Source organism: Trachurus japonicus, chromosome 8 (assembly GCF_045865225.1).
Source record: "Trachurus japonicus isolate A0001 chromosome 8, Traja_1.0".
NCBI classification, from domain to species: domain Eukaryota; kingdom Metazoa; phylum Chordata; class Actinopteri; order Carangiformes; family Carangidae; genus Trachurus; species Trachurus japonicus.
Genome location: NC_140914.1, coordinates 11815813 through 11827880, shown reverse-complemented (window position 1 = coordinate 11827880; position 12068 = coordinate 11815813). Strand labels below are relative to the sequence as shown.

Below are 12068 nucleotides of genomic sequence, written 5' to 3'. Positions count from 1 at the left end.
ATAAGGGGGGTTTGATCTGGCTGAGGGGCTTGGCCCTGGTCTAAGGGAAACCAATCTTTACTGGGCTGAAAAAACCCAAAGAGGGATCTGGACTTAAAAACCCTGTCTTCACCAGGCTGGAGTAACCCCCAAAGGGTAATTGCAGCTCTGGACCCAGAGGGCTTCTCTTCACCAGGCTGATGAATCCTCCGAGAGGAAAAACCCTCTCTGGACTCAGTAGCTCGATCTTCACCAGGAGGAGAAAACCTCAGAGGGATAGATTCAGCTCCGGGTTCAGAAAGATCATGTTCACCAGGCTCAGCCAACCCCAGTGGCAGGGAGACCCAGTTCTTGGGGTCCTCGCAGGTGGATGGTCCGTCCAACGCTGTACACTCAGCTCCAAGTGCAAAGGATTTAATAGACAACGTTTCGGCCAGCACAGGGCCTTTGTCAACTCATGATATGACTTGACAAAGGCCTGTCTATTAAATCCTTTGCACTTGGAGCTGAGTGTGCAGCGTCTTCCCTTTCTTACAATTACCCCATATGCCCCAACCTTTGCCACACTACTCTCACTACTACCTCTAATGGTTACAGCCATCATTTCATCATCTCATGGGTTTCAACACAAATCTTGTAATAATAAAAATCACATAAGACTTTATCACCCTAACCTTACCATTAGTTACAATTGTAAATCACACATGACTATCTTTCCCTAGCCTTACCATTGGTTGCATTAAGCAAAAATCACATATTGATTATATTACTCCGAGCTGCTCCCTCTCTCCTCCTTGAGGCCAAGCCCCAGAACCTCAATTTTACTTGACTCCCCCTCCTTGAGGTCCAGTGCTTCTTCTCCTTGGTCAGTGGGGGCCAGGCTGATGCAAGGCTGGGGTGAGGCCGATCCTTGCTTCCTCTCTTCCCTCTGTGGGTAGGTGACCCACTCCCTCCTTACCCTGCCTGGGTAACCATGCCTCCTTCCCTCCTCGCGCCGTGGATAAGCATACCACTTTCTTCCTCCACCTGGTGGGAAGTTGAACTTCCTTCTCTCCTCTCTTGGTGGAGAAGCATGCCGCTCTCTTTTTCTGACTCTCCCTTGTTCTTCAACTGGGTTTGCTCTGGGATAACGCTCCCCCTTCCAGATACATTTCCCATCCATCAGATGCGCGGTTATAACAGCATACCCCTCAGGATGATCCCACCTGACGTGGTAGAGTTGGTAGAATACTCCCCCTCCTTCAAGTCCCCACTCCATGGCACCTTCTATTATATTTGGAACTGCAACCTCGTTCATTGTAGCTCCTCTTGATTGCCCAACCCATCCTCCAAAGCATACGTCTGGCAGATCCTTGGGACTGAGACACCTGAGGGATGTTGGCGGTACCCCAGGGGATGCCTTCTGGCGACATGAAGTGCACCAATAATTCAAGACCAGGCCCCACAAGATCCTGGCCTCCTGCAGGGAGCCCTTACAGACCAGGCAGGTAACTTGGCTCATGGTTGGGCAGGATTCAGGTCTTGGCTGAGCAGTCATGAACTCCCTGGTATTTTTCAGTTGGATTCTTCTCTTGCTGACAATTCTTGGTGTCCTTGCAGGTGGATGGTCTGTCCAACAACGCTCTTGTACCCGGTCCTGATCACACCAAACCCCCTGCCGACTGGCCTTTAATCTGACAGAATCAGCCAACATCCTTCCACAGTTTCACAGATTGATTTCTCCATCAGCCTGCACTAGATACCACCCCTTATATGGTCAATCATCTCTTCATCTCTCCATTGCTCCATTGTCTAAACCCCCCCCCCCCCCAAGATTTTCAAGTGCTGCCACCATCAGTCACAGTCCATCTCATGTCACAATTACCTTATGCCTCAACCTTTGCTCAACCCTCTAATAGTTACAGCCATCATTTCATCATCTCACAGGTTTCAACACATATCTCACAATAGCAAAAAGACTTTCTCACCCTAACCTTACCATTAGTTACAATTGTAAATCACACGTGGCTATCTCTCCCTATCCTTACCATTGGTTACATAAAGCAAAAATGACATATTGATTATATCACCCCTCTCTTCTCCTGGAGGCCAAGCCCCAGAACCTCAGTCTTACTTGAAAGGGTCAATGCCCCAACTTCCTGTGTGTCAAAAGTGCATGAACCAGTAGGCTACATTCACTGCAGAGAAAGCTGTGGCCTGGTGGACTGAGGTCAGAAACACATGCCGCTGTGACAGCAGCATACAAAACAAATGGTGTTTACTGGCAGGTCGGCGTGCTGCATAGAGATCTTATCAACAGTACCACAAAGAAACAACAGGCAGTGGGGTGAAGTCACACTGTGTCTTTGAGAGTATAGACTTTAAAAGAATTGCATCAAAACACCAGTGCTTGTACTTTTGGCTGCAGCAAATAACTGAGCAGAGACATTTTAATAATGTGAAAAAAAACCAACCCAATTAATGGTCATTTACTTGAGTGAACTTCATGAGCTAGCTATAGATATTAACAGTGTGGGTGAACAATCATTAGTCCCATATCAGGTTTACACGAGTATGAAAAAGCACTGATCTAAGACAACATACTGTAGCAGCAGCAGCGTGGCCTTGTTTGCTCTGAGAATCCTGTCAGAGGTAAGTCTTGATTAGCTTGTATGAGCCAAGGTAAAAGCAGCAGAATTCCCGGTAAACGCTGCAGGAAACGATCATTGCAGGAAATCATTATTTATTCCAAATCAATACGTAACAGCCAGAGAAAGAAAGAGCTGTATGTACAGCGCTGTTTCTCTCAGATGATGGATCAGTGCAGGTTGTTCAAGAGGATTTCTGTTCTACAGCATCAGATCTCTAATGTTAAGAAAACACATTATCAGCAGTTCATTTTTTTCTAGCATATCTTTCAATAGTTGATACACATTAGTGTATCTATTGTTAGAAAACTAACAGCTCCATCTCCTGTTTGCAGCAACACACTGCAGTTATGCTCAGCTTTACAAAACTAAAACATACAGAGCTCACCATGATGTAAACACATATGAGGAGCTGTTGAATTCTGATATAAATTAATATATTTTAATTAAGACAAGTCACCACCACCATCACTGCACAGACCCATAGACACAGACACAACTCAAACGCTGGTTTATTGCATGTATTTATTGTCCAGGTACCTTTAAACGGTAACCATGCTAGTTAGTTAACAGAAACAGGTCCAGGGGACTGAATGTGCTGACTTGGTCTGCTGGTTGACGACAATTTCAAATTGTACATATTTACACAGATAAGGTGGAAGATAGTGACAATCGTTGAACAGGAATAACATTGCAAAAAACAATAATACAAAGAAAAAAAAAAGAGAGACATCTAAACAAACATAAAGCTATTCCCTGGCTTTTATGTCCCCACATCTGTCAAACTGCAGACATCATTAGCATAATAATAAAAGGCACTCTGATGTTTTATGTACATTTCAATGCTCTTAAATAAGGGAAGTTCGCTTTTGGGGCTTTCACAGTAAGAATCATAACAGATTTGACACTAAAAGAAATAAACAATGAAAATTAAAATAAGTATATAACTTGATCATATACTTAAAAAATGTATAACTAAACAGGCAAAGAAACAAAAGGTAAATGCACTATATTAAACTGTTTTAACTTAGGGGAATCTCAACAACAATGATCGTTTAAAAAAAAAAAAGATTCTCTTTACACTGGGTTTCTGTGCAACAACACATACAATACAGCACTCTGGATTGAAGGTTCACTCATCTCTGTCTATTATTCCATCACAAAAAAGGCTTCTATTAGAGCACATTCCTCACTATGGGCTCTGGCACAATGATGAGGTGCACAAACAAAAAATGAGAGGTGGCCTTGAATCTTAATATCATGTTACACCCAACGCAGCAACACCGTACCCGTGCTTTCAATCTCATTCCGTGTGCTATTCCAATGCAGAAGTGTTATTTATATTGTCAAATGGAGTAGGCAGCAAATTTAAATTGGCTGTGACATTTATGTTTATTTTTCTGCTCTTGCAATAATAAAAAGATGTGAATGACCTGTGAACTTCATGGAGCGTTTCATCTGAATGTTGATGATGTTTTCAAAACTGATGCTCGTATCCTGTTGCATCACAAAAACCTGCAATCATACACAACTTACTGCAAAAAAAAGAAAAAAAAACATTCTGTCCTTTTTAATACAAGAGCATCAATGATTTCACATAAAAAATAATAACAATAAGTGCGGAGAACTATCAGTGTGAAAAGGGTCACTCAAAACTGTACCCACAATCTACTTGTTTTTCTCTTTGGTGTAACATGATCCATCAAAGGTAGATCGTTTGCACTTGACAATTCATTTCTGCCAGGCACGAGATGTAGCTGTGGTAAGCTAGAGAAGGCTACAGAGCAGAAACCAGTTCTTAGCACAGCCCTTTCTTAACAGATCCATCATCTAAGCAGTGATTTAGAGGTTTAAGATGGTAAGTCTTGGGGAATAGCAGAAATGCATGTGTGCGGATCTGAACGTCGGAAAAAGAAAGTGGCTGTAAACATAACTTTGATTTGTCAGTGTCTGTTGCTTCTCATCAGTTCCCATAGATAATATGGAGAAATCCATGTCTCAACCCTCCTGCACACTGTCAGGGGGTGGGGGTGGGGAGCGAGAGAGCACTTCCAGTGTGTTGAAATAAGCCTTTATGTGGTCTTCATTGCACAAATGGGATGACATTCACTGGCCTTCTCATTCAAATGCTGTGAGCTCAGGTCCAACGACATTTCTGTGCTACAAGCATGACCTTGGATCTATAGGAGGACAATCTGCTCTTCTGTTGCAACATAACAACAGCTCTAACCTCTGATGCTAAATGTGGCACTTGACGTGAGAGACTGAAAATGTAGTCACTTAGTGTTATAAGGGAAATCATTAAATAAGCTGATGGGATGGCGGGGAATCAACCATTGTCTTTGCACAACAAGCGCAACGTCTTCAGGGCACGTTAAAGGCTGCAGTGACTCGCTATCGGAAATTACAAGGCTAGCTGGTTAGCATGCTAACTTCAAGATTCTTCAAGTTTGAGGATTCTTCTAGATTAGCAAGTTGACGATAATGTTAGTTAAGTAGTGACAGCTGAACTTACAAATAACTTGTTTATGAGAAGGTCAAATTAGTGATCCATAATCAGAAATCAGGATTCTTCCCTAAAACTCGACAGAATCCCAAAGGAAACCTAAACCCAAAGGAAATTTCAAGATGTTGAGTAAACAAACAAATTTGAACACTGTTCAAATATTAATGCACTGTTACTTTGATTTAACAAACAAGTGAGTAAACCGATACCACAGTCTGTTGTGGGACTCTCCATTTTCAGTGCAAGAGTTTCTCCCACTCTTCCTGCAGGTAACTTAAAGGTTCAGACACACACGTTTGAAAGATTCACCCACAGGCTTTCAGTGATGTTCAGGTCAGGTGAGTGTGACAGCTGCTTTTTGAAGGGGGTTTTGAGGTCTGCTTTGCATCACTGTTGAAGTTCTGAAGAAAGAAAAAGCTTATTTTCGGTTTCAATTTCTTCACTGGCTGGAGGACATTTGTATGTTGATATTCAGTGCAATCCCTTCTTCTTCCCTCTGCCTGTGCAATGTTTCCTGTGCCACTAGATGCCACACAACCCTGGAGCTCAATTTTTCCACCCTGGTGTGTAACACTTGACAAGGTGTTCGTTTCTTCAAATGCTGCATAGCTCTAACACAAGTTCTCCAGACAGTTCCATGCAAGACTTCTGTTTGTATCTGTAGTCTGTGCTATACACTAAACTCCTAGGTCAGATAAAACCTTCCTGCAGTTTTTTTTTTGTGGTCATGGTGTTGTTTTGCAGATCCTCCAACACATTGATATCTGCTTATAGTCTCCCCTGAGTCCATAGCCCAAAGGAGTCTAAGTATTTAAGCAGCAATAGGCTCATTAGACTTTTGTGCACATCACAATTGCATTTTATTTTTTGAGATGCATGAAAAAAACAAACAGTAACAGTGCATTAACCTTTGAAGAAAGATAATTTTTTTCTTAAATTGTCTTGGCTGGAGGGACTGTATTCACCTTTTAGTTCAAATCAGCACAATATATGGATACTTGTGTGTATAGACTACTTATTTTAAACGTTACTTGGGGCATACTATCAATGTATGATGTAGATTTCGGATTAGGGCTACAAAATTAAAAAATCATCTTGCATAGATATTCACCTGGTGATTTCATATCATCATCATATATCTTTTTTTTTTCACTGCATCGTCTCATCTTCCGTTTTATTCCGAAAGTTTGCTTGACACTTCATATGAGTGGGGTAAAAACAATCCAGTTGAACACTGCAGCTATCTGCTACATTTACACATAGAATAAGCCAAATTACCAGAAGAATACAATAATCTGTGCAGTACATGCAGTAATGCAACCTAATAAAACAGCCTTGGAATAAATAATAGCTCTGTGAACTTATAATGAAACTGATTCCACTCTTAGATTGGATTATACTTTAATGTCTCAAAGACACTGTGCTGTTTTAGTAGATTGCACTGGCCTGTACAGAGGTTTCTAATGTTCTGGTCACTCAGTGTTTAGTGCTTTAGAAACTCATGTAGCAGCCTAAACTGAGACATAGTCAGTGGTTTACAGTGGAATAAGCGTGCCATAATTTCCATAAATTAAGAATTGGTGAGCGAAGCGATAAAACACTAAGAAGAGCATAAATATTAGAGTCCATTGAACTCTCACGATAAATGGAACAAACAAACAAAAATTAAAATAGCCCTATAAAGGATCTTGATCGTCTTTAACAGGGGCGACACTCCTGCTTCCATAGGATTGAAAATGAGCATTTTAAATACTTAAATAGATATAAAATTTTTGTTATCTTTTAACACAAACTGTACACATCTGGTACCAATACATATAAAAATTACAAGTGCGATTACTTTAGAAAGGACACCTTCTGATACATCATATCAAAAATATGTAGCTTTAGTAGCACTTTTGTTCTCCTTTCATCTAGTAAACTTTACAGTTCTACATTACACTCCAAAGACGTGAATGAGGTCTTTTTTTTTCTCCTTGTCGCTGCAGTGGAGTTACACACCATCAAAAATGTCACAGGTCGCCTGCTCTGACCGTCACCTTCACTTGTATCACCTTCTTCTCTGCTCCTCTGTTCTTCATCTCATATCACTTCCTCTTCACCATCTGATCACTTCTGTGTCCGTCACACATGGGTTTTTTCAGCCACTTCCTCTTCCTATGTGCACTTCAATCTATTTTTTCCACTTTCCCGATAATCTTCTCCTCGAAGATGGGCAAGATGGCGTCATCTTCACGTACCTCTTCGAACACAACCCCACAGTCAAACTCGTCGCTCACCTTCTTGAAATAATACCTGAAAAGATGAAAAAACAAAGTTTAGGTCGGCACCTGATCTTCACTTAAAGTGTCTCCAGCACCAGTTGATCACATTTACTGATTGATTTTTAAAAAATAAAATTGAATAAGTTAATATTAAAGCAGATAACAGCGGCACGGCCGTTTCGGCTAATGCTGTGTTCAAGGCAGGCTTTTGAAACCGTAAGTTACAGCTTCAAGTCACAACTACGACTTGGTAGCGTTCCAGGTAACCCGTAGCTCGTGTTTTTACCGTCCTGTTGTCTGTGAAAGTTCCCTATAACGGCCACTCGTAACTTCCGACCCGTGAACTCGTACCAGTTCGATCTGGTACGAGTTCACGGGAAGGAAAAACACAAAGTACGAGTTTCCTTGAACGCACCATGAGTTAGCAGCCCCCGCCCTTGTCAGGCATCAATTGGTCCTCGTGCTACGTCACCACATTCACGCGCATCCCTTGGCTGCACACACAGCCCTTCATGCCGTTCTCTCCCCTCATTGGATAACACTTGTATCCCACAAGGAAAATTTTCTCCTCGGGTTACAGCAGAGCAGAGTGACGGAGAGACTCGTGTTTAGGCTGAAATACTTCATGTAAGTGATTGCTGACGGAAAATAGGACTATTTAGGACTTATATTAACAAAAACATTCCACTGATATCTGCTTTAAGTTAGTATTATATTATTATATTTTTTCATGAGTAGATTAACACACACCGATCATAGTGACCATCTTCAAAGTGCATCTTCACAGCTTTATTGAAATTCCTCAAGAAGTGAAAATTCAGACCTTTAACTAAAACACTGTTCCTCTGGGTTTTCACCCTGAGATACACCCAAACCACACTTCAGCATCATTCAAGGTTTTTGAAGGATAATTTTTTATGAACACCTGTTTTTTTATAAGCTCGGGAATAGCAACAGTTCCCAAGGAATTAAACCTTGGGAGCTCACACACTGTCAAATTTGTTAGTGAAAATGGGACATTTTAAAATAGAAAATATTTTTACACAGTGTGCCTGTCATTCAGGATGCACATGAACCCAAGGGCTCTCACCTGTAATTTCCTTTCTTTGTTAGCAGCTCCTTGAACTGGCCCAGAGTGACGACTCTCCCTTTGACCGACGTCCTGTACGGTATCTGCTCCTCACAGAAGTAATACGCCACCACAGTGTTTTCACAGGGCTGCTTCTTACTGGCTTTGTGTCTGCAAAAGGACAAAAAAAACACAACACAACTTAGAAAACCTGAGACCTTCCCATGTGCAGATACATTTAGAATCAATGGGAATAGGTTCATATAGACAAGAGTTTGCTAAAGGGAACCACAGTTATATGCTCAAAGTGTGTGACTGTGTAGGAGGGGAGATGCTGACAATGATGCAAAATCTCACTGTGCTTTCAAAAATAACTCAGAAAATGAGAGGAATAAATAAACACATGGAAATGATATGAAGACTGAGGGTTGAGGTCATTCCATACTTTGCATCTTGAAGGGTGAACTTTGAAATCAATATCTACAATTACAAGCGGGAGGAGTGAAAAGACAAGAGGCTAATGTCATCCTGGTTCACATGCTTTTGAACAGGTTAGACGGGTTATGAGTTTTTGATCAAAACCGGACCAGTGAACAGAAAACAATGTCTTTTAATAATCAATTGTAGCATAAACAGCACTGAGGCTATCTCAGGATAGACTACATGGGAAGTAAAGAGGAAAAACAGCCAAGAATGGTAAAATCGAAAAAAGAAAAGAAATTGATTAGCGCTGTATCAACAGGATTTGTGGCAGAAAAGACAAGAAATTAACTGAAATGAAGCATAAAAAAACTCTCTACAGATTGTGCAGCGGACGGTTTTTCACATTTTCTCCCAGTTTTGAAAGTAGCTTAAAATGCAGCATTGAGAGAAGGTCAGTGGATTATTGTGAGCATGTGGAACACTGTTCCTGGAAAGCCATGCTGCTGCTGCTGCTGCTGCTGCTACTGAGTTCAAACGCTATTTTTAGACAGTTAAAGCACCGAAATCGAGGTCCTGTAGTCGAGTGCATTGAGGTAGCGCTGAAAATTGAATGAGCAGACACATAGCTCCTATTCTCATGGAATATTGATCAAGCAGAGAGGTTATTTAGTATTTGGGTGAACTTTAAAAATGCTCGCAATCTGTTAGTGCAGGCTGGGTAAATGTTTCAGCTAAATGGGTGTACTCTCTATCACTTCCTCTGCCTGGGAGAGGCTCCGCTCTGAAATAATGGTGCTGGGTGTGCCAGGATGCACAGCCAGATAACGTTATCTAACCAACTTGAACGGCTGCGTAAATGCATCTGCTTCTGTCACCGGAAAGTAAACCCATCTGTGCTGAAATTACCAGGTGAACAATGGGTTCAGCGGAGAGCGATGGAGCTACTTAAAGTACCGCCATCCAAAGTGGTGGCCAGCCAGCCAGCCAGCCAGCCAGCCAGCGGTGAGGCGGTCTGGGTTCAGCCGAGTTAAAGAGACAGCTGAGTGATGTCAGTGGAAGTCAATTAGTCAACGTATTATGCAACAATTACATCCATCTGTCCTGGAAATTAAAGCTGACAGCCATCAGGAGGTGTCCAATTTTGCTGCTGGCCTAAAAAGGGCACACCATTTTCACGAGAGAACATTATGGTAGAAATTCTGCTCAAATTTAGATAAAAACAACCTTGTGTGACACACAGCTTGTGGAGGCAATTACGTTCCTTTAACACTCTCCATCAGCTCTCACTTTCTGCGAAAGTCCAAATTGAACACGTCACACACACACATACACAAGGTGTAAATGTCCATCTACTTTGAAAATATGAATTAAAGATGCTGTTTATGAGTCCATGTTTTTATGTTTCCTGCAGCATCAGAGCGATGTGAGGGTTGTTTATACGTCAGGGTGTCGACTGCAAACAGGCACTGCTGATGGCTAATTTAGCAGACTTTAGACTACACCTGGTAAATGGACTATACTTACAGTATATCACACTTTTCTAGTCTTATTGACCAATAACAGCACTTCATCCATTCACACAACACGTTTTCTTCCCCACATAAACGCAAAATCACACACTGACGTTACATCAGGGGTGGTAAAACGACTGATAGGACAGATCCTTCTTGGGGTAAAAAAATACTTTACCCGAGGGTACTTTGACATGGAGCTGGGAGAGGTGGGAATTTAACCACCAACCTTCAGGTTAGTGGACAAAACCTAACTACAGAGCTGCCCCTTCTTCTTCTGAGGGCAGAATCTACACTCCAACGCCCCCGGGTGCAGATCAATAGAATAAAATAATACATAAATAAATAATTGTTTATTGTTTCTACATTTTTAAGTTGCCTTGCTGGACTGGCGCCCTGTGTCTTTTTTGTTTTTGCTACTGTTGCTACACGTATTCAAATATATTTTTTATATCTCACACTGACTCTTTCTTGTCAATTTCTGTCCAAACAAACAAACACCACCACTGTGTCTTTTTATCCAAATTCCACTCTCTCAGCTGTGCTTTTTTTCCTGACATCTCAGAGTGCGGATGCTGGAGGTGGTGTGAGGTTCAGACGGTCTTTTGTGATCCGAGCGCTGAAGGACCGACCCCTCGGTGCTCGCAGGGTCTGACCGGAGGCTTCGCCCACTGGCACGGCCACGTAACCTGCCTTTCATCTGCCTCTTACACAGTTCCCCTCCATCTGTTAAGTACCCATCCTAGACGGCAGTCAAACATCAAACAGAAAACATGTTTCTGACAAAACATCAAAAAATAATCCTCTGGCCGGTCCTGCCTCTGCATGAGCACAGAAAATATCCACTTCTCCTTAGTCTGTGATCATTTCTTTGGGATATAACAAGCCAGAGATCTGACGTGTTGTTATTCATACTGATTCTACGTTCGTTAAAAGTAGCTTTTTCTCAGCTGTTGCCAGATGTGTGTTAAAATCAGACAAGATTTATTATCAAGTAGTTATGTCAGAGATGTAAAAAATAATGATGCAACCAACCAAAGTCTATTGCAAGATGATTAATGTTAAGTATAGCAAAAATAACAAAAACTTAGTGAATTGAATCTCTAGAGTTTGATGTTTTTTTTCCATATTCCTTACTAAGACTGACTCAACCTGCATCTCACCTTAGACACACGATTACACACACACACGGCACCTACGATTGCATCTTGTGTGTTTACAAATTTATGGCCATATTCAAATTCAACCCTTTTGAATCTCGCCCCTGACAAAAAAAAAGAAAAACTAATGCTGAAACTAATGAAAACTAAACTAAAATTATGCATTCTAAAAAAAATAAAATGTAAATTATACAACCAAACTGGCATGAAATTCAAATTGAAAACAAAAAGTCAAAATGAAATGTCCTGGGTGACTAATCTACCAGTAATGAGAATGGGAGGGAGGGTGGGATGCTGTGACTATGCGGTGGGGGTGGGGAGAGAAGTTACTGGTAAAACACAGTGGACATACTCGGGCTCGGAGAGCTCGCTGTCAGAAACGGCGGGCACCACGCTGAGTGGAGGGAACAGTGGAGGCCTGACCGCGGTGCGACCCCTCTGGATCACCTCCATCACATACCTGAGGGACCCAACAACCCCAGCAGTTAGACACAGAGCGGCGCTAAGGAGCACAAAGGCTAAAGAACAA

General features: G+C 41.7%; 1 protein-coding gene across 8 annotated transcripts in view; it reads right to left on the bottom strand.

Moving 5' to 3' along the window:
* Nucleotides 1-3114: 3114 nt before the first annotated feature.
* Nucleotides 3115-12068, bottom strand: part of axin1 (axin 1) — a 37632-nt gene continuing 28678 nt past the window's right edge. For 6 of the 8 annotated variants that reach the window (XM_085783836.1, XM_085783831.1, XM_085783833.1 and 3 more), the window contains 3 exons: nucleotides 11892-11999; nucleotides 8467-8616; nucleotides 3115-7407 (listed from right to left, as the gene is read on the bottom strand). In XM_085783836.1, coding sequence (XP_085639962.1) covers nucleotides 7281-7407; nucleotides 8467-8616; nucleotides 11892-11999 — 385 coding nt within the window. In that variant the 3' untranslated portion in view covers nucleotides 3115-7280. The remainder of the gene's footprint in view (nucleotides 7408-8466; nucleotides 8617-11891; nucleotides 12000-12068) is intronic. The other 2 variants (XM_085783837.1, XM_085783838.1) reach the window with 1 other exon arrangement.